A 23,661-nucleotide genomic window follows, 5' to 3' on the forward strand; every position below is an offset into this window, starting at 1 on the left:
CTAAAAATATTGGTGCTGGTCTCCTTCTCCCTAACAAATTGTCATGTAAATATCTCATATGCAGTCTGAGATTAGGAATTTTTTGAGTCTACTCAAATTTTTTTAATCTACTTCCGCAGCATCCAAGCTAGTTCTCATTGTTATCCAGCTGATGAGTCGTTGAATTTCAGAAACTCACCTTTAGTGTCTACTTTCTAGAACCCTTCCTGGTACCAACTATTTTAGGTAGGGTTCTCTGAAAACAGGGAATCTTATCCATGTAACTTGCTGGGAATGCTCTCAGAAAAAAGAGACTGAGGAAGGAAGGATTGGGCAGGAATAAAACCCAGCAAGACTGCGGTCCTAGCTAGAGACTAACTGCAGGATCTAAATCCAGGGGAAGCTCCTGCTGTGGCGGAGTTAGCCCTGTCTTGAGGCAATGGGGCTGACCTTTTGTACCCCTACATCAGTTAATCATTGACTGAGGTCTGTCCCCAGAGGGAATGATGGGGGGCTGGTGGCTAGCTTCTTAGCCAGGGTGAGGGGAGCAGGGTAAAATTTGAAGGGGATGAAAATTCAGTAGTCAAGATGAATACTATTTTAATGCAATATTTTAAGTAAATCAAAATTAATAAAAAATCATAATGAACAAAATCAGATTTTAAAGATAAAATTAGGGGAGGAAGTTCCTATTTGGCCAAGGGCAAAATCAAAATCAGAAGGCAGCTATGGGTTGTTTAGCGTCAACACTCACAGCACCCAGGGGGATGTGTGCATTAGCCAGATAAATGGGACCTGGGTTTGGGCGCCAACATTCATTATACCACTTTTCCCCATACAACATCTTGTCGTTTTTGAGTTTGAGTTGACTCCATTCCCCTGGGATTTTTGGGAGGGAGAAGTGAGAGCAATACTTGGACCTGTTTAATAAAGTCAGAAATCCCTAGTTATGGTGATTGGTTCAGGGATGAATTTATGACCCAAACAAACCTAATCAGCATCCTCTCAAGATTATTTCTGCTGAAGCTAACAAAAAAGATTGTCCAGACAACATAAGCTGGAACTTCTTGCAACTATCTTTCCTAGCTGTTTTGAAGAAATCTGCCTGTACTAGGAGAGGAGGTCAACATGCAAAGAAAATACAAGCCAAAATGAAACAGAGAGGAGGACATTGATCCTACCTTTAGACTCAGCTGGAGCAAGACTTTTCATTCTGTGATGTATCAATCAAGAATAGAAAGTCTGACTCAAGGAATGAAACCAACTTGAATCAAAAAGAATGGGAGGAGAGAAGAAGAGGGAGAGAGAAAAACTATTGGCTTACATAACCAAAAGTATGGCTAGAAACAGGTCTGCATGATATCACCATGATCTATTGATCTCTTGCATCTGCTCTCTTAGGACTGGCTCCATCTTCAGGTTAAACATTGAATCAAACAAGAAGTTGCAGGAGAGATACTCAGGTGTCCTCAAAATCTACTTACCCTTTTGGCGATAGTTCCATGATTCCTGACTATTCATAACTGAATTCTTTCTTTACGAATTATTTCCTAGTATTACCAGTTTCTTTGCCAGTTCTGTCTACATGATCACTTATACCTGACTCTTAATGTAGGACTGCACCTCCCCATCCTGCCCCAGTACAGGAAAATACTTGTTCATTGCTGCTCTCATGCTTTGCCCCCCTTCTCTAAATTCTGATTACTACCCTATTTCATTATGCTTTCCTTTAGGTTCTCCCTTCTCAACAGGATCTTAAACTTCTGCAAGATGATACAGCGTTTCTTCCTTCTTCCCAAGGTAATATAAAATAAGCCATTTAACAGAGTGCCTGACATGTGGTATGCTCAATAAATAGCGATGATGATGATGATAATGACAACGATGATGATGACAACAATGATGCAGCACCCTTTCCTTACATAGGTTTGGGAAGATTTGATCAAACCAATGCTTAAGACCCTGATGCAACATATTCTTTTGTAACTTACCCATACTTGTAGTAAGTTCTGAATATAAGCAATTACTCAGTTGCTTACATTCACCTTGTTTCTTTAAGTCTTGCTACAATACTTTTTTTCCATCAAGACTCTTTAAACCCTAAGGACATTCACATATGTTAATCTGCCTACCTGGTTTGGACACAGGAATAGAATTTAACATAAAAAAAAAAAACATTTTTTTCCTTTCTAAATTGATAATGAGAGTCTCAAACCCTGAGACTATGACTCTAAGAGCGTTCAACGAATAAATTTAAAACTAGAGGAAAAAGTAAATCAGCAAAAAAACAAAAACGAAAACAAAACAAAAAAACCCCACTATTTTTTGATTGTTTGGAATGGCTTTTTTTTTTTTTTTAATTATGTTTTCTCATCAATGGATACAGCTCAACTGTTCTACAGAGGTTGTGAGGCCTGAAGCCTGAGGGCAAATACTTGATGTGTGCAGTTAAAAAGTGGCAGGTGGACTGGTGAAAACAGCATGTAACTAGTTGTTGCCAGTTAGCATGGCAACACTACCCTGGCACGTTCTAATAAGAACCTTCAGATATATGCTGTGGGTTGCAAATATGAACTTAAAGAGTTTTATTTTATTTTTTTAAAGATTTTGTTTATTTATTCATGAGAGACAGAGAGAGGCAGAGACACATAGGCAGAGGGAGAAGCAGGTTGCACATAGGGAGCCTGATGTGGGACTCGATCCTGGACTCCAGGACCACGCCCTGGGCTGAAGGCAGGCACTAAACCGCTGAGCCATCCAGGAGTCCCAAGAGATTTTTTGTTGTTGTTGTTGTTGTTGTTGTTGTTGTTGTTTTGATCCCAAGAGTTTTAATGATTTGGTAGCCAGTGCTCTGGAAGCAAAGAGCCTCTGCTTCCTGCTCTGTGTCTTTCACGTCTCATTTCTGAAATTACCTTTGCCCTACGCCCATACTGGATTTATGATATAGAAGAGGATCTTTTCATCTTGATGACTATATCAAGGACTGTGATTGACTGGTTGAAAGATAACAGTTTTATTATTGACTACTTAATGTTTTCATTTTATTAAAGAATCTAGTTATTTTTCCCTTCTTTAAATTTTAATTCTAGTGTAGTTAACATACGTGTTATATCAGTTTCAGGTGTACAATATAGTGATTCAACGCTTCAATATATTATTCAGTGCTCATCACGATATGCGTACTCTTAATCTCCTTCACTTATTTCACATCTTCTCTCCCTCTGCTCTGGTAACCATCTGTTCTCTATAGTTAAGGGTTTGCTTTTTGGATTCTTGCTCTCTTTTTCCTTTGTTCTTTTGTTTCTTAAATTTCACATATGAGTGAAATCATGTATTTGTCTTTCTCTAACTGGCCTATTTCGTTTAGCGTTATCCTCTCTAGCTCCATCCATGTTGTTGTGAATGAGATTTTATTCTTTTTTATGGCTGGATAATATTCCCTCACAAATATATACATAAGTGGATCTTACCTCTTCTTTATCCATTCATCTATTAATGGACATTTGGGCTGCTTCCAAAATTTGGCTATTGTAAATAATGCTGCAATAAGTAATGCATGCATCTTTTTGAATTAGTGTTTTTGTTTTCTTTGGGTAAGTACTCAGTAGTGGAACTACTGGATCATATGGTAGATTTATTTTTAATTTTTTGTCGAACTTCCATACTATTTCTCAGGGTGACTGTACCAGTTTACATTCCTACCAACAGTGCATGAGTGTTCTTTTCTCTCTACATCCTCACTAATTTGTTGTTTTTTGTGTTTTGGATTTTAGCCATTCTGACAGTGTGAGTTGATATCTTACTGTGGTTTTGATTTGCATTTCCCTGATGATGAGTAATGTTGAGCATCTTTTCATGTGGCTATTGGCCATCTGTATGTCTTCCTTGGAGAAGTATTTGTTCATATCTTCTGCCCATTTACAAAAAAAAAGATTTATTTATTTTTATTTATTTGAGAGACAGAGAGTGGAGGGAGGGGCAGAGGGAGAAAGAGAGAAAATCTCAAGCAGGCTCCACCCTGAGTGCAGAGCCTGATGTGGGGCTCAATCTCATGACCTTGAGATCATAGCCTGAGCTGAAATCAAGAGTCAGATGCTTAACTAACTGAGCCACCCAGCCAACACTCTTCTGCCCATTTTTAAATTGGATTATTTGTTTCTTTGGCGTTGAATTTTGTAAGTTTTGATACTAACACTTTATCACATATGTCATTTGCAAATATCTTCTTCTCCCATTCCATAGTTAGTCTTTTAATTTTGATGATTATTCCCCTCACTGTGCAGAAGCTTTTTATTTTGATGTAGTCCCAATAGTTTAATTTTGCTTTTGTTTCCCTTCCCTCAAGAAACATATCTAGAAAAATGTTGGCTACAGCTGATGTCCAAAAAATTATTGCCTGTGCTCTTTTCTAGAATTTTTATGGTTTTAGGTGTCACATTTAGGTCCTTAATCCATTTTGAGCTTGTTTTTGTGTGTGGTATAAGAAAATGGTCCAGTTTCAATCTTTTGCATGTAGCTGTCCAGTTTTCCCAAAACCATTTGTTAAAGAGACTATCTTTTTTGTCAGTGCATATTCTTGCCTCCTTTGTATATGAGTAATTGATCATATAATCATGGGTTTATTCAAAGAAGATGGATTTATGCTATTTTTAGTCTGGTAGCTATACCTGAATCATCTCACCTTTCCAACATAGTTTAGGATTTCTTTCATCCCATTCTAATTGAGTGCAGAGAACTCCTGTGGTCCATCTCTCCTAAAGCAGCTCCCTTAACTTTCTTTCCTCATCATTTGGATTTGCCTCTATAGTGGAATCTACTTAGCCCTGCCCCTGATCTGATTGAGCTCAGGCACCAGGATCCAGCCTGGAAATATAAGGAGGCTTTTCTAATTCAGCAACTTAGTAATGCCAAACTTGTAGGGGCTAATTATGCCAGTTTTCTAAGTGGTTTTCCTGCCTCCAATTTGTACACTCTTACCCTCCAAAATCATTTTCTGTATGATTGCCCTCTAAGGCAGAGGTCTTCCAACATCTGGACTGGGCTCCCCTGGCCATTGAGAGACCCCCTTTCTCTCTCAGCCTGACTGCAGAGAATTTCATGTTATATTTAGTAAGGGCAGAACTTTCTGTCACTTTGACAGAGAAGTAGGTATTCTTGAGTCTGAAAAAAATCTTGACAAAGATAAAGGCCTTAAAAAGATGACTTTGGCTTCAGTAGTAAGTATAGAAAGGTCCCATGCATGTAAGGTGATTGAATGGGTCATATCAGTCCCTGGGTTGAGATGCTGAGAAAGGGACTTCTTTAAGTGAAGCTGTTGTAGGAGGAATTATAGGAGCATTTCTGGCTTTCAGCAGGGTGTGGAGGGACTTCTGGGCTGAGTGTTATATGAAAGAATCCACACGCATCACTGTTACTCCATGATGGCTTCCTGTTCCCATCCTGCGACTATTAATGCTCACTTACCATCCCCCAACCCATCCTACTGCCACAAGCTACACAATTGCTTGTTTGCTGGATCTCCTCCCGTCCCCTCCTCCTCCTCTTTCTCTTTCTCTCTCCTCTCAAATGCATAATCCTCATCTTTTGGATTGCACTTGATATTATGAAGTAGGTAGGTATTATTAACTCTATTTTACATATAAGAAAACCTAGAATCAGAGAGAGTAAGTTGCTCAAGGTCACATGCCAACTATAGCAGTGCCAGGTCTATCTGACCCCAAAGTCCATGCTCTTGCTGCATTATAATCTGTCGACACCCATTCTCCAGCGTTTCCAGCTAACAGAAAGCATAGAGGACACTACAAGGTGGAAAGCACTGACCTGAAGATCAGGAACTCCTGAAAGATCAGGAGTTCTGGTGCTGGCTTTCTTTGTTTGGTTACTCCCTCACTTCTCTGCTCTGGCAAGAGGGGAAGGGCTCCACTGGATGCTTTCTATATTTCTTCTATGCCTAATAGACTGTTAAGACACTTTAGTGACTTATTACTTTATACTCTCTATATTTTGGAAACTTATGAGTTCACAGTGTGTCATCTCAGGAACAGTGCTATAAAATCAGATCATGGGAAAAGAAGCCACTTTGCCTCATGCAATGGATAGGAGTAAGCTGGCACTCCTGCCAAGGTGGAGAGCTACTTTCTGAAATAACTTCACATATATTTTTAAGGGCTTCTTTTCACAATAAAACATTTAAAAGTAATGAGCACTCTAATCTTTGTCATGTTGCACTTGTTTATAAAAAACACTATACTGTTCTTGTGTATATGCAAATAGGGAACAGTGCAAATGGTGCCAGGATGAAGAAGGCACGGGTACTTATTTTTTTTCTAAAAACATCATTAGTAGACAGCCTTGACCCAAGACACAGCATCTATATTTCCCTCAACTCTGTGATTCTGATTTATACTTTACAGGTGTAGAGCCCTAAAAAACTAAGATGTATTCCCCATTCTTCATTCATTAAAGATAATTTATTAATTGCTGTAATCAAAAATATAGGTTAATAGGAAATAATTGCAGAAGTGGGAAATTTTATGTGCTTTTTCATAAGATGTGAAAACTACTGATTCTGATCTTTTTTCTGTTTCATTCATTATCTCTGCCTTTTATCCTTAATGCTTGTGAACACACTGTTTGCAGATGAATATTTTCTTAGCAAATATATAAGGAACCAACAAAAATAATTGCTCACATAATTAGAAATGTTTTGTTACGTGCTGGCAAACTTAAAGCATAGCAAGGTTCAGAAATGTTCCTTTAAACAGTTTTCCTTTTTTATGCTACTTTAACTTTGCCTACCCATCTCTGAACGAGTCTTCATTTTCTGTTTCTACATCTCTCCAGATCCTGCTTCTCAATTCCTGTGGTATCCAGCTTCTACCTCCCATGAGGGCTGAGGACTGTTTGAGTTCTTTTAAGCCCTATGATTCCATGAAATGAGAGGTTTTACTTAAGTTAATGAGGATGTCTACTAAAATTAAGGAGTAGATATAGGGCACACCTTTACCTCCTGTGTAGGCCCATGTGACTGTAATCCTGCTTCCTGTTGGCTGGGAAGACCTGGTCTGGTGTGACTGCTCTGAAATAATGGTCTCAGAAGGCTGAGATGGGTCAAGGGATGATTATCTTGGGTGGCCAGAGGCAGCTTTTTTAGGGAGTGGATCCAAGCCATACTTAAGGTGGGAAACTAAGGTTTTAACCTTGGGGAAGGAGATGATTGTCAGGTCTGAGTGGTATGGAAGGACAGGAGGCAATTGATTAGGACAGGAGGCAACTGGCAAAGCTAGGACAGTTGGGAGAAGTTGGCATGTAGAGAATGAAACTACCTAGACCAAGTGGTTTAGGACTAAGGTGCTGTATCACAAAATAACACTGGCTTATTTAGTGGCTTGAAGTTTCCCTGTGAAACCTGGAGCTCCTCTGTATGTTGGCCAATGGCCAGAATCATGATGGTTGGTAGGGAAGGAAAGTTTTATTTTATTTTATTTTTTATTTTATTTATTTATTTTATTTTATTTTATTTTATTTTATTTTATTTTATTTTATTTTTTTGGGAAGGAAAGTTTTAGATTAGGAATGAATTATTGCTGGAAGGTGTATTCTGTGATCCAAATATATGGTGTCACTACACAGCCTGGGGAGTGGTTAGGTATGTGGCCCAACAGAGGTAGTGGTATTTGAGCCACGCTTTACTGATAAACAAGGGTTCAGTAAACAGAGAAATATGGGGAGAAATATTGCAGAGATATACAATAGCATAAATGGAAGCAAACTGGATAATACAGGTTATATTTCAGAAATTATTTTAGTAGCTAAATGTGGCAGTATTATGATTTTCTGATATGATGAGAAGAGGGAAAAATAAGATTGGTAAACAGTTGCGTTAGTTTCAAGTCACATTGTTAATGACTTTGGATGTTAGACTGAAGGCACTCAGTGGTAGAGTCCTAGAATAGTGAAGTTCTAAGTACAATGGTATTAATCTACATATACATATACATATACATATACTTATTTAATTATTTAATTAATTTAATTAATTTAATTTAATACACATATTTAATTACATTACCTTCTGAGATTCCACTAAAACTAAAGAAAAATTATTTTTTAGTTTAAATGGAAAAATGTAACAGCACAAGAATAAGAAAGGAGACTGCAGTTTGGGATCTGAAGAGTAGATGGATACGTGGTAACTCAAGGCAGGATAGCCACGTCTTACCTGTTGGTGCAGAAACCCAAAAAACAATCCAGTTTATACTCCAGAATCATCAAAAGCCTCAGGAACTGGCAGGCCTGAGAACCAATTGAGGGTGAAGGTTGGGGGAAAAAATAAGGACCCAAATAAGGAAGACTGGGTAAAAGTTGTTTGATAGTAAGTTAGAGCTGAGCTCTTCTTTCCCACTCCACACTACTGGGCAACTTCCCTCTCCCACCCTGGCAAAAGTCTAGGGTCTGTTCTCTGGAGAGGGTAAAGCAGAAAATGTTTCAGTTGGGAAACCTCTCACACATTCGAAGATGCAGTTGCCATATTGAAAACATATAGATTAAGTACATTTATTCATACTGAATAAAGCCTGCAGAGACCCCACCACTATCACATGTACACGCACATACGTACACACACATGCACACACACACACAGATCTCTTTTCTCTCACTTGGCTCCTAAAGTGCTGATTGCCAGACTTTCCCCTTCCAAGCAAGATACTAGAAAACTACCAGCAGAAGAAGAAAGATCTAAATACGGTTTGCTACCAAAGGCCCACCTAGATCCCTTTACTGTAATGCTAAGATTAACAAGCTCATCCAAAGACTTGGGTCCTCAAAACTAATTTTTAATTTCTTACTCTTAATCATGAACAGATAATCAAGTTTCATCAGACATCTGAGGAATCCTCCAACACGGATAATATAGACCAAAGGAAACAAACAGAAAGAAACATCTTGAAAGACATAGAGATAAGGGAGGGAAAATAAGACTTAAACAATCTATCAACATCTTCAGAGAGTCAAGAGATGATATTGCAACAATGAAGAACAGACTCCTTGCAGAAAGAAACATTCAGAGAACAAAAAAGAGCACTTGAAAAATTAAAATATAGCAGAATACAACAGAAAGTCTGAAAGATAAACTTCAGGAAATCTTTAAGATATAGAAAAAAGGCAAAAAGATGGGAAAGAGGAGAGAAAGATAAGAAAATGAGATCAGTCTACGAGATCCAACACAGGAATCCATATCCTAGAATGAGAGATGAGTGAAATTGAGGGGAAAAAACAATCAATGAAATAGTTCAGGAAAATTTCCCTAGAGTGAAGGACATGCATTTTCAGACACAAAAGGCCATCTTAGTGTAAATCACAGTACATGAACCTGTGTTTCATTACAGAATTTAAGAACACTGGACATAGAAGATCTTAAATGCTTCCACATAAAAAGATTTGGAGTCAGAATTTCTATAGCTTTCTCAGGAACAATACTGAAATTAGAGACAATGGAAATAATTTTTAATCCAAAATTCCATATTAAGCCAAATGATTAATTGAGAGAGTAGGATAAAGACATTTCAGATACACAATATCTCATTAATTTCCCATATATCCTTCCTCAGAAAGCTACTGATATATATGTAACAACAAAATGAGGGAGTAAATCAAGAAAGACAAAAACGATACACAGGAAATGGGAGATCCAGTTCAGGGTGACTGTTGTTGCAGTTGATTAAGCATCTGACTCTTGGTTTCAGCTCAGGTCACGATCTCAGGGTCATGAAATTGAGCCCCATTTGGGCTCCTGTGCTTAGTGTGGAGCTTACTTGAGATTCTCTCTCTTCCTCTGCCCCTTCCCCCACACCCAATCCCCTGTTTGCAAACCTCCTCTATTAAAAAAAAACAAACTGGGGATCCCTGGGTGGCTCAGCAGTTTAGCTCCTGCCTTCGGCCTGGGATGTGATCTTGGAAACCTGGGATTGAGTCCCACGTCGGGCTCCCTGCATGGGGCCTGCTTCTTCCTCTGCCTGTGTCTCTGCCTTTCTCTCTCTCTCTTTCTCTGTGTGTGTGTGTCATGAATAAATAAATAAAATCTTAAAAAAAAATAAAATAAAAATAAACTGTGTTTAAGGATAGTGCAGGATTCTATATCTCTCAATATTTTTTCTTATGGAGTGAACAGGCAGGCATGGTGAAAGCCAATGGAATCTCACTTGTTTTTAATATGAAGGATTATATGGAAGGCTGATGTCTTTCTTAATCATCTTAGCAGTCTTCTGTTTAGGCTGTTTAGTTGCTCGGGTGTAGAATACAACCAAATCTACCTGAATAAGGGGAAAATATGTACACACACATTTGTGTGTATGTGTATATTTATGTACATTATTTTTACATATGTATATGTACACACACACAGGCGTAGTATGTCTATGGAAAGATACATAAGAATCTGAAGATCATAGTTGCCTCCATGAGGCTAGGGAAAAGGAATGTGAGGAAATCCTTTTTTCACTATTTATCTCTTTGTTCCTTTTGATGTTTTGGACAGAATGCAGGTTAAAAGAGACAGTAGACTGGGATCAGTTGGGTAGTGATGGTCACACTCTTGGATTGAGGAAATAAGGATCTGAATGAGAAGAGAAAGAGTGGTTGCTGAAGTCAGAAGAATTTTTGCTTGGTCTTGTGATAATTAAATGTGGCAGGAAGGTGGGATGACAGTGGGTACTGAAGGTAGGAGGACAGCAGTCAGAGATGAGTCTTTGCTTTCTAGCTCAGGTTACCAAATTTGAGAACACTGAGTGGATGAAACTGGCTTCAGAATGGCAGAGGAAGGAAGGTTGATTGCAAAAGAATAAGTGGTAGGGATGGAGGGGGAGGAGTTGGAGGCAGTAGTTGTAGTTCACTTTCCCTCTGACCAAAAACTCATTTCCGTGGGTCATATCATGTGCCTTATCATCCACAGCTTCTGGACTTATGAGATGATAGAATGGCTTCTGGAAAACTCAGTGATGCATTCTCTGCAGGCACCACCTCAGAGGGCTGAGGGAGTGTAGGATGTAATACAGGCACTCAACCTGCAACCGGCTAAAATGTTGTCCCTTCTATGGCTGGAAAACAAAGGGGTAGAAAGAATGATGCTTTGCAAAATTTTCTCCAGCTCTGTCACTTACTAAGTTAGTGACCTTGGGTTAATTGCTTTGACCTGTCCATGTCTAGGTTTCCTCATCAACAAAATGGTCATGATATCCCAATACCTACATCACAGGGTCATTGTGGAGAATAATGGAATAATGAGTTTAACAGTTTAGAAGAGTCCCTGGTACAAGGTAAGTACCAGGATTGTTAACTAGTATTGTTAGTATACTTCATGACCTCTTTTGAGAGCCTTTTGGCTTTTCTTTTCTATTTTTTAAAATATTTATTTATTTGAGAGAGAGAAAGAGAGCACGAGTGGGAAGGGCAGAGGGAGAGGGAGAGAATCTCAGGCAGACTCCTCGAGGAGTGTGGAGCCCAACATGGGGCTTGATCCCATGACTCTGAGATCATGACCTGAGTGGAAACCAAGAGTTGGATGCTCAACCCACGGAGCCACCCAGATGCTCCTTGGCTTTTCTTTCCCCAGATTTGGAACATAGAAAATCTAGAGAATTTAATATATAAAGGGGGAATATTTTCACCAGAGGGCATGTTAAAGTTTCATTCAGTCTTTGAACAAATAGCTTTGAGGTACTCTTGGGTGTCCAGGCTTCCTTGGTGAAGAAATTAGACACACTGTTGCCCTCACAGAGCCTAGAGTTTTCTTTTTTCAGAATTTCCCTGGGTCTCCTCAGATGCCATATATATATATGTATATGTAGTATACATACATATATATGGCATCTATATATATATATACTACATAAAGCAATATATGTTAGTGCATATATATGCATTTATTTATTTTTAATTGAGGTGTAATTGGCATATAACATTGTACTAATTTTAGGTGAAGGACATAATAATTTGATACATGTGTATATTGTGAAACGATCAGCACAGTAAGTTTTGCTAACATCCATCACCACACCTAGGTCCAAACTTTTCTTGTGATGAGAACTTTTAAGATTTACTCTCAGCAAGTTAAAAATATACAATACAGTTATATGCATTTATTTTGTAATCAAGGTATTTTAAGGAATATTTAACATTGGGCTTTTGTTTAATGTGTACATGAGCACATAATTTAAAAAGTCACAAACTGAAAAGCAAATATTCCTTTTCTAACTCCAAATTTCCCAGTTGTCCTCAGAAAGAACTTCCTTGGCTTGACTTTTATATGTCTCATAACTGAAATAAACATTTAAAATCATATGAGACCCTCCTCTCTTATATAATAGTTAAAGGAAAAGGGAAGAGCAGGGGTTTGGGGTAAGTCAAAGGCTTCTAGCGAGGGTGACTGGAGAATGAGGCTTCCATGGAGACATGAAGAGGGAGGAAGTATATCAGGAAGACAGAGGAAGTAACATGGGTTGAGCAGTACTGTTGAAGTAGAAGCAGAAAATGGAGACCTTTAAATCAATTTAAGAAGAATTTATTAAGAGCTCACTGTATAAACCATGTTAGGAACCAACAAGATGCTTAGAGCCCAATGACGGCAGAGGCAGGGAAGAACACATAAATGGAAATCTTACAAGGCAAGCCCGGTTAGCACAGCAGTCTACAATCTTCTAGGTTTCTTTGTGTAGAATAAGAAGAAATATTTCTGTGGATCGGGCCTCCCAAAGTTCTCTCTCTTGGTTTGGACTGAGGCTGCTCCATCCATTAGTGATGATGTCTTAGAGCCAGGGTCACTTAACTCATTTCTCCTGGGCTAGCATGGTCCTCTGATGTACCCAGTTTTCCTATGGTTGAGAATGACCATATAGATAGTCCTCAGACACAAATCTGTGAGCCCTGCTCTGAGCCAGCTGATCCCTTCCTAGCACCCTCACCACTGGATGACTTGCATGTGGGTCTTCCTAATTGCACTCTAGCTCTTTCTCTTTCAGTCCTAAATTGAAAGAGTCCTAAACCTCCTTCCATTTATCCCATTATCAAGGTGATAGCTCTCCCCGCCCCAACTCTGCCTCCAGCCAGATGAAACATCACAGTAACTTAAGTATTATCCAAACTTCTCACCAACTACCAGGGAAGATGCTGTCTGTCTTACATCTTTTTGGACAGACGGTTCACCCGTTTCTTGTCCCAGGTCCCAGGGCTTGCTGGAGGACTGGACAGATAGGACATCCATGCACAACTCGGTCTGTCAAGAGCTTTCCTTTTTTTTTTTTTTTTCTTTTTTCTTTTTTCTCTTTTAAGTATTGTGATCTCTCAGTTGGCTCTTGAACAGTTGCCCTGAGCCATCATCTCAGCCATTTTTTTCAAGAAGAGAAGTAGGGTTCACAGTGCATAGTGCTTTCCTGCTTCACAAAGAGCTCCCTGCTAAGGCTTATCCATAGCTTGTTAGGCAGGTGGATCTTCCTCAGATTAGCAGCAGCCCAGATAGAAGTGGCTCCAGGACTCAGAGCTGGTTCTATCTCCATCATTCCTAATCTTCCAAATTTTGAGTTGGTCTGCTCATTGTTGTCAGCACACCAAGCCACCATTTTCGTACTGACCCTCACAGAGGAGCAAGAGCTCCTCAGCAGTGGGTAGAATTTTCTCAGGGCATAGTAATTACATTATTATAGTACACATCTCTTTATGTCTCAAAATATTAAAGCAACACTATAAAGCCATAACATACAAAACTCCCATCCAGACTGCAGAGGTAGTCACAAATATACAAGATGGAATGAGGCACTATCTTAGAATTAAGCATAGATAAAAGCCATTAGTCCAGTAATTGGGAGTTCTACATAAAACACAATGTATAAAATTAAGAAAAGAAGGCTGAATCTGAAACAGGAGGTGTTAGTCTTAAACATTATTCCTGAGCCAGGAGCCAGTCAGGTGAGCATGGCCCACAAGTGTGCTCTGAGATGAAAAGAAGCAGTTAAAATCTGCTCCTGGTGTAGGGAGCAGAACTGGCATTATAGGGAGGCTCTCTCATTTAGAGGGAGCCCTGGAAAGCCTCTTATTATTAGTGGCAATAATAATATTAATGGACGAGAAAAAGGTAAGCCAAAATTTGAAAGGGAAGGCATATAAACAATGGATGGACTTTACTCTTTAATTAAAACTGTGTAGTACTGTTGTCGCCTGAAGCTGTCTTCGAAATGTTAACACACTGGGCTTCATCAGATCTTTCCGTTTCATGGTACCGTACTCTGGAAAAATAAAAAGAAGGGTAATTGGGTGAGATTGTGATTTACAATCTAGATTGTAAATCTAGATTGTAGATTGATTTACAATTCTAGATTTCAGAGGTAGAGGAGAATATAGGGGCCATTGCAATAGGCAACAAGGAGAAACCGTTGAAGAGAGAGGTGGAGATGTGCTGTTTCCTTCACTTAACTACCCTTTATCGTTGTCTCTTCCTGCCCCTGCCATATGTTGATTGCTGCCTTCTCTCTGCAGGCTCTTCTGGATCATATCTGAACTGAGTCTAAGAGGGCAGGCAAGGTCTCAGCACCCAGGCTCAACATCCTGGATTCCTACATTCACAGCAGCTTGTGTATTCAGGTAAATGCTGGGAACTCTGGGGCTGTTGACCCTGGGGTTATGACTGTATCTTTGTGACCAGGCTTTAGATTTAGGTTTGCCTGACCCCATGACTCTGGCCAGAGCCTGGATATTCTTGAGAGCCCTGGTCCTCAGGGAGGATGGAGGTACAGATAATCTGATTTTACCACGTTGTGAAAGGATTGATCACCTGGAATCTTAATGTATTCTTTCATGCACACATTCATTCTTGCCACACCTATTTATTACAATAGCCAAGATATGGAAACCACCTAAGTGTCCATTGATAGATGAATAGATAAAAAATTTGTGGTATATACATATAATGGAATATGATTCAGCCATAAAAATACGTGAGATTTCACCATTTGTAACAGCATGGGTGGACCTTGAAAGCATTATAAGGGAAATAAGTCAGAGAGAGACAAATGCCATATGATCTCTCCTGTATGTGGAATCTAAAAATAAATAATAAAAAAAACCCTACCTCATAGACACAGAGAGGAGATTGGTGGTTGCCAGAAGTAGGAGGGGAGGAGTAGGAGGGGTGAAAGAATGGATGAACTGTTTTTGTTCTTAGTTTGAATAAACTGTAAAAACAACTGAAAACCTGAACTCTTGAAAAAAGAAAAAAGAAAAAAGGGCAGCCTGGGTGGCTCAGCGGTTTAGCGCCGCCTTCAGCCCAGGGTAGGATCCTGGAGACCTGGGATTGGGTCCCATGTCAGGCTCCCTGCGTGGAGCCTGCTTCTCCCTCTGCCTGTGTCTGTTCCTCTCTGTGTGTGTGTCTCATGGATAAATAAATAAAATCTTGAAAAAAAAAAAACCAAACACCTCACCACATTTTGTCTTCTCTAGCCTGTAGTGTGTGGACAAAAGAGAATATAAAGGAGAGGATATACACATTTCCCCTTGACATATTTAGGGTTGCTTAATTGGATTTGATTAGGTAAAGAATCTAGAAAGTAAGCAAATACATGAAAAAATAAATAAAAACCAAACAACTTATAATACTGCTCAACTGAAAGCAAATGTAACAGAAGCTAAGCCCCCAATGAATAGCATTTATGTTTCCATGAAACTCTTTAAAAAAAAAAAAAAGATTTTATTTATTTATTCATAAGAGACACAGAGAGAGAGAGAAAGAGGCAGAGACACAGGCGGAAGGAGAAGCAGGCTCCATGCAGGGAGCCCAATGTGGGACTCGATCCTGGGTCTCCAGGATCAGGCCCTGGGCCGAAGGCGGCCCTAAACCACTGCGCCAGCGGGTTGCCTTGAAACTCTTTTTTAACAGGTTATATATTTATCAGACCACTACAGTGTACATTTTATGAATAAGTCCTAAGTCAGTAGATGCCATGAAAATTATAACAACAGAAAATTGTTAGTGTTATAAAAAGGCTACTTTCTATGGATCAAAAAATACCTGCTGCTACAACTTCACAGTAGGAAAAAATTTATTGAGCATGTACTATGCGCCAGGCACTGTGGTAGGTGCCGGCAGCAATGTTAAGCTTAACTGACATGATCCCTACCCTCTATAAAGTTTGGTATAGTTCATAGAGTTTAATAGTGTAATTACACAAAAATGTAAGTATTACCTGGTGTTATGAAGAAAAAGCATAGGGATCCAAGTGACACGATAACAGGCTAACATAATGTAGTTTAAGAAAGGTGGTTTTTTGGTTTTTGTTTTCTTTTTTTAGAAGTTCAGCTTGAACCAAGATCTGAAGAATGAGGCAAAAAAGTGGCAGAAGAAGATTCCAAGAAGGGGGCATAGCAGGTGCAAAGACACTGAAGCTAAAGAAACACATTGTCACTCCTCACTTATCTATTCATTCCACGCTTGTAGGATTCCCACTAGTCCAGGCACCATGATAGGTGCTGAGGTTACCATGGTGAGTAATACACAACCCATGCACACCTTGGTATTAATTTTTTGCTTTACCTTGACTGAGCTTGCCACACCCCTTGAGCATTGTGCATTGGACCTCCTGTCACCCATTTATAGCTAGAACATTTCCTTCCAGATCCTAACTGGTCTCACTTTTGTCTCCCTCTCCATTAGTTCATGTCTGCTGAGGTCTCAGCATGCCTCAGACTTAACTGATGGTTAAGTTATAGATCCTTTGGAGATGATACCTCTATCAGCAATGTTGTAAGGTCAGGACTCACCTTTCCTTGGTCTGCTCACTTTCTTTTCTCTCCACTTTGTTGGTTTCTGAAAGAGAGCAAAACAACTTCAGAAAATGTATTGCCTATAGATAGTAAAAGAGGGAAAGTTTGAAGAGAATCCAAAGCCCTAGGACTCAGAAAGTAGTCGTTGTGGCCTTATATGTGGAATAGATGGTTACTTGATGCAGTTTCAGGGGGACTGAGGAGTTTTTTGCATCCAAAAAGCAAATGCCTTCCTTTATTCACTGCATCTTAATTTCTAATGTTGGAAATAGGTTTTTCACTTATAGCTCTATTCTTTACTGAAATAAAAATACTGCTGGGAGGGGTAACACAGTCTTAGCAATCATTTAGTGATTTGAAAAGTTTTCGATCTCTTTCTGAAAGTAAGGTTTAAAATGAGAAAGAAAAGGAAATCTTGACGATGTTGAAATCTAAATGGGTGAGTTAGCGGCACTACCAACATGATACAGTGTGGCATAGATGGGCCCGAGCGGGAAATCTCTAACTGGTTAGACCTTCCATAGCCTGAGTGGTCACTGGTATGGGCTTACCACTGGCACAATTTAGGGTTTAAATTCCTTTAGGCTGACTGTTCTGATAGTGCTTTTGCCCCACACAGAGCCTTGTAGCAGAGTTGTTAACCTGGGTGTCCATGGAAGACTTTAGGGAATAAAAAAACACCCTTGATGGTTTTGAACACTTGCTGCCATTGGATCAGGGATGGACACATGTGTGTATGTTTTTAAAAAATCAGCTTTATGGAAGCATAATTTAATGTGCAATAAAATCCAATAATTTTCTGTATAGATTTTGGTGAGCTTAGCAAATGTATACACTCATGTAACTACCACCATAGCCAAGATATAGAACATTTATATAAGACTCAAAAGCGCCCCCTTTCCCCTTTTCAGTCAGTATCTTTCTCCTATCCCATCCCCTGATAACTACTGATCTGGTTGATGTGACAATAATTTTGCTTTTTAAAAAATTTTATAATTCTAAATAATCATAAATGTGTGGTCATGTGGTCTTTTTGGGCCTGGTATCTTTCTCCTAGCATACTGTTTTGTTTTTTTTTTTTTTCACCATAGAGATACTTTAATGAACTGTTTTAGAAAATTCTAAATATTATCTGATTTATATAAGTTTAAAACTTATTGGAAACACAAAACATGATACAACTATACTACAAATTTAGACGAAATGCTCAGAAAATGCACAATTTCCTGTTATATTCTTCAAAGGAAAACACAGTTATTAATTTTATATTTGATATTTGATATCCTAAGGCAATTCTAGATTTGATATTTACAAAGAAAATCACTTTGATTGACTGTCCTCTTCTAGGCTGGTATCTCCAAAGGACTAGTAGCCAAGATCTATAAAGAACTTATCAAACTCAACACCCAAAACAACAAACAATCCAGTCATGAAATGGGTAGAGGACATGAATAGACATTTCCCCAAAAAAGATATGCAAATGGCCAACAGACACGTGAAGAAATTTTCAACGTCACTCAACATCACGGAAATACAAATCAAAACCACAATGAGATGCCACCTCATACCTGTCAGAATGGTGAAAATTAACAACACGGGAAATGACAGATGTTGAGGATGCAGAGAAAGGGGAGCCCTCCTACGCTGTCGGTAGGAACACAAGCCCTCTGGAGAACAGTATTGAGGTAGTATACTGCTTTTGAAATAAATCCATGTTGTTGCTTATTACTAGCAGTCCGTTCCTTTCTATAGGTCAGCAGTATTTTGTTGTATGAACATATTTCCATTTGTTTATCCATTCACCAACTGATGAAAATTTAGGATGCCCGGCTTTCAGTACTATGAAGAAAGCTGCTATAGACAGTTGTGTGTGTGTCTTTGTGAGGACATATGTTTTTATTTCTCATGGGCAAATATCTCAGACTGCTGGGTTGTGTGACACTGCATGAGAGTTTCAGTTGTTCACAACTTCTCCAGTACTTGATATTTACCAATCCTTTTAATTTTAGTCATGTTGGTGGGTATGTATCTTATTATAGCTTTAACTTGCATTTCCCTAATGACTAATGATGTTGTGACTGTGTGACTGTGCTTATTGGCCATTTGTGTACTTTCTTCTACGAAGTATGTGTTCAAGTCTTTTGCTCCCAGCCTTTTGTTAAATGGATTATCTTCTTTACTGGGTAGTAATATATAATTGTATGTTATGGATACGTGTCCTTTTGAGATATGTATTTTGCAAACATTTCCCCCCAGCCTGTGGCTTGAATTTTATTTTTTAAAACAAAGTCGAAGGACAAAGGTTTCTCATTTTGATGAAGTACACTTTATCAATTTTTACTTTTTATGATATGCTTTGTGTTTACTGTGTCCTCTCTAAGATCGGCCTAGCCTAAGATCACAAAGATTTTCTCCAATTTTTTTTAAGTCTTTTAATTTTAGCTCTTATTTTTAGGTCTATCATCCATTTCAAGTTATTTTTTGTGTGTTGAGGTTTATATTTTTCCATGTGGATATCTAATTGTCCCAAAACCATTGTTGAAAAGACTACCCTTTTCTGCATGGAATTACCTTGGCTCCTTTGTCCAAATCAGTTGACCATGTGAGTTTACTTTTTGGTTATCCATCTTGTTCCTTTGATTGGTATGTCTGTGCTTTCACCAATATCACACTGTCTTGATGACTATAGCTATACAGTAAATCTTGAAATTAGGTAGTATAAGTCATCTGTGTTTGATCTTGTTTTCAGAATTGTTTGGCAATTGTATGTCTTTTGCATTTCCACATAACTTTTAGAATTAGCTTTTTAATGTACAATGAAAAGCCTGACAGGATTCTTAATTGGTATGTCATTGAATTCATAGATCAGTTTGGGCTGAATTGATGTCTTCTTTTTTAAAAGATTTTATTTATTTATTTGAGAGAGAGAGTGCGAGCAGGAGCAGGGAGGAGGGGCAAAGGGAGAGGGAGAAGAACTCCTCACTTAGCAGGGAGCCTGACATGGAGCTCCATCCCAGGACCCCGAGATCATGACCTGAGCCAAAGGCAGACGCTTAACTGACTGAGCCACCCAGGTGCCACGTGATATCTTATTATCTACTCTTCTGATCCATGAACATAGCTTATTTCTCCATTTATTTAGGTCTACTTTAACTTCTGTCAGTAGACATGTCTTTTAGTTTTTAGTATATAGGTCTTATATTTGTTTTTAAAAACTTACTCCCTAGCTTTTAATATTATTTGATGCTGCTATAAATGGTATTTAAATTTTTTTCAGTGTCCAAATTGTTTGTTGTGAGTATATAGAAAAATAACTGATTTTGACTTTGTGTATTGACCTTGTATCTGGAGACTTAGCTACATGCAATTAGTTCTAATAGCTTTTCATGGATGCCTTTGGCTTTTCTACAAACACGGTCACGTTATCTGTGAAGAAAAAGACATTTTACTTCTTGCCTTCCAATATGTAGGCATTTTATTTTTTTTTCCTAGACTGGAAACCTGGCTAGGACCTTCAGTACAATGATGAAGAAATATAGTGAGAGTGATAGCCTTGCCTCTTTCCTGATCTTATGGGGAAAGCGGTCTGTCTTTTATCATTAAAAATGATGCTTACTGAAGGATTTTGGTATATGTCCTTTGTCAGATTGAGGAAGTTCCTCTATATTCCTATTTTTATGAGAATTTTTCTTTCTTTTTAAAATTATGAGTATCAATTTTGCCAAATACCTTTTTGTATCCACTGACATGATTACATGTTTTTTCTCTTTGGATGGTCAATAATGTGAATTTTATTGCTTGATTTCTGTATATTGAACCTATCTCATATTCCCAGAATAAACCCCACTTGATCGTGATGTATCATACTTTTAATAGATTGCTAGATGGTAGTTGGTAATTTTTTTTTTTTTTTTTTATGATAGTCACACAGAGAGAGAGAGAGGCAGAGACATAGGCAGAGGGAGAAGCAGGCTCCATGCACCGGAAGCCTGACGTGGGATTCGATCCCGGGTCTCCAGGATCGCGCCCTGGGCCAAAGGCAGGCGCTAAACCGCTGAGCCACCCAGGGATCTCAAGTTGGTAATTTTTTAAAGGATTTTGCCATCTATTTTCACAAAATATATGTGTAGTGTCCTTTTCTTGTAATGTCTTTTTCCAGTTTTAGTATCAGGGCTCCCCTACTTTTAGAGCAACTTGGAAACTGACTCCAGGCAGTAAGTTGGGGGCAATCATAGGGCTTACCTCATCTTTTCCCTTCTTTCAGGGACTAGTTCTCTATAGCTTATTGTCCAATGTCTGAAAACAGTTGTTTCATATTTTTATCTGATTTCTAGTTGTTTACAGTAGGAAGGAAATTCCTGTAGCAGTTAATCCTTCATAGGAGGAAGAAATTTATGTCTTCTATATAATTTTTAAAGAGCCTTAACTGTTGCAAAACTCAGTCTTATTTCCTTACATCTTCTCATATAATCTTCATGCATTGAGATGCCCTTTGGAGCCACAGTTAAATGCGATCTTTGTACCGTATGGCAGCTCTTCAGCTATTTGAAGGGAACACTTTTCTCCTCCCCAGCACTTCATTTCTGGCTAAGCATTCTCAGTTACTTGAACTAATTTGACTAAGCTTCTAGACACTTTATAAATCTGATTAGGTTCTATTTTTTCAAAGTTTTTTTAAAAATGTTTATTTATAACTGAATATAGTATTTCAGATGTCTGTAGACCAACATAGAATATTTATGTTGTCCTTTCATCCCCATGACAAAATCATCACCATTTAAAAAAAAAAAAAAGTTTCTATTTTAAAATGAAAGCAGACAATAAAAAGGCAGATTCTAAACTTGTGGATTTGATTACAAATTTAGCATTTTGAAGGCCAGGTGTGATGATATCATCAACTTTCAGTTTTTACATCCTGGGAAGATTTCTGTCTAAATTGTGGTTAAAATTATTTATTTCAGAAAAGATACTTGCCCTTTAAGAAATCATTCCTGAAAGAGCCGAGACTCACTCAGGTTTGGTGGAGGGCGACAAACTGTAAAAACTGTTAGTTGCTAGGGCTCTATTATATACAGATTTCAGTCACAGAAGACCTAAATGAGGAAGTACAACTTCAGGAGGAGCTATTTTAGTCTCTCTCCCTGATGGGTAAGCTGATAGGGTAACTTCTGATTGGGAAAAGACTGTTAATTCAAGGTTACAATTTCTCATGCCTAATCTGCCCTATTTGACAAATCAAGAAAGAGAAGAGAGATTAGAAACCAGTTAGAATAACTGTGGCATTTCCCTTTTATTCATTTAACAGCCTTAACAGAGTAAATGTGGATGGTTGGGGTATAGGAAAACTATAATTACCGAACACACACTGGAAAAGACTTTCAATGCCAAGGTAGTTAGTTTGAAGCTGAGAAACTAATTAATATTGGACTAGGAGGAAGATCCATGTTTGGAGGCATTCCAATTGGTGTCAGTAAGCTTGTGTCTCTGTGGATGGGTCATGACTGCTTCCATGTCTGTTTGTCAGCAGAATCTAGTTCCTTGTGGTTGTATGACTGAGATCCCCATTTCCTAGCCGGCTCTCAGCTGAGGGCCAGTTGCAGATTCTAGAGACCCCTCACATTCCTTGTCTCATGGCCCCTTCCTCCATCTTCAAAGCTAGAGATGGTGAGTTAACCCTGTCTCAAGATTTGGATCTCTCCTTCCATTTTATCTCTCTAACCCAGCCTGGGAAATGTTCTCTGACTCATGTGATTAGATTGGGCCCATCAGGGTAATCTAGGATAATCCCATCATTTTGAAGACAGTACCTTAAGTACATATGCAAAGTCCCTTTTGCCATGTGAGATCATTTATCATAGGTTCCGTAAATAGGAGATGGACATCTTACCGGAGGGCACTATTCAGTCTATCACATAGACAATGCCAAAAGTTTCCACAAAGCAAGTACAGACACTGCTGAATTGCAGAACCCAAATTTACAAACATGTCTACATGACATAGTTACTTGGTATATCTTCCTCCTCCAGTGATATCAAGACTCTTCTCTTTGACCAAACTCACTAGCACAGGTGACTGTCTACCAAACCTTTCCTAGCAATAATATTCTTTATCACATTCTTGGGGGGAGGAGGTCATATATGTGCTATACTCTCTTACTATATTCCCTTTTACCCCTCATAGCTCAATATGACCATTTCATATGCATACACACAGCTTCTTGAACTCCCTTTCAGCTTCTTCCATGTGTATACACGTATCCTCTTTAACTCTTTTATCTAGTCCCCTGAATTTTTCTGATTGCCTCTTGGGGGAAGAAACATTCTTACTCCCTTTTTCTCCATCTCTTGTTCTTTGTTTCATTTATAAGCTAATCATCCCAGTATGAAAGCAAATTTAGAAAACAGCTTATTTCCAGGCTGAAGGCTGCTTCTGCACATTTAGCTAATTCTAAATGGCAATGAGATTAAAAGACTCAAAATTCTCACCTTGAAAAGTCAAAGCTTTGATAAACATGATATATCTGTACATCTCGCCCTGTGCTCTAAATTTTACACTTTTATATCACAGAAATCTATTATTATATCAGCACACCCCATGCTTTGGCAGTTTGAATATGACTCTACCATAGGCTTGTATTCATTTATTGAAATTGGATAATCACTCCCCAGTTGCCTGTTTTTAAAATACAGTAGGATGAAATGAGTAACTGCTAATGTCATCCATCTATTTTCTAGTGGATCCTAAAAGTAGTCCACTAACATTTAAAAAAAGATGCTGATCAGAAGCATTACTCATCTGGTGTTTTTTACCAAAGTGAGTAAGAAGGTTACCTTAATTATTAGCACCAACCAGACTTCTACTACAGGCATTACTGAG

The 23,661-nt window shown here is 38.5% G+C and overlaps 1 protein-coding gene and 1 long non-coding RNA gene across 10 annotated transcripts in view; one reads left to right on the top strand and one right to left on the bottom strand.

The window, feature by feature from the left end:
• The window catches only part of LOC140625064 (uncharacterized), a 56,383-nt gene that overhangs the window by 9,596 nt on the left and 23,126 nt on the right, over positions 1-23,661 (top strand). Inside the window, exons 3-6 of the long non-coding RNA XR_012024441.1 lie at positions 1,713-1,779; positions 14,506-14,610; positions 16,314-16,505; positions 18,133-18,470. This is a non-coding gene — a long non-coding RNA (uncharacterized lncRNA). The remainder of the gene's footprint in view (positions 1-1,712; positions 1,780-14,505; positions 14,611-16,313; positions 16,506-18,132; positions 18,471-23,661) is intronic.
• The window catches only part of CD86 (CD86 molecule), a 90,389-nt gene continuing 79,250 nt past the window's right edge, over positions 12,523-23,661 (bottom strand). For 7 of the 9 annotated variants that reach the window (XM_072812283.1, XM_072812277.1, XM_072812274.1 and 4 more), the window contains 2 exons: positions 16,783-16,828; positions 12,523-14,255 (listed from right to left, as the gene is read on the bottom strand). In XM_072812283.1, the coding sequence (XP_072668384.1) occupies positions 14,162-14,255; positions 16,783-16,828 (140 nt within the window). In that variant the 3' untranslated portion in view covers positions 12,523-14,161. The remainder of the gene's footprint in view (positions 14,256-16,782; positions 16,829-23,661) is intronic. The other 2 variants (XM_072812275.1, XM_072812280.1) reach the window with 1 other exon arrangement.

The sequence above is a fragment of the Canis lupus genome, chromosome 35 (assembly GCF_048164855.1).
Source record: "Canis lupus baileyi chromosome 35, mCanLup2.hap1, whole genome shotgun sequence".
In the NCBI taxonomy this organism is placed as follows: Eukaryota; Metazoa; Chordata; class Mammalia; order Carnivora; family Canidae; genus Canis; species Canis lupus.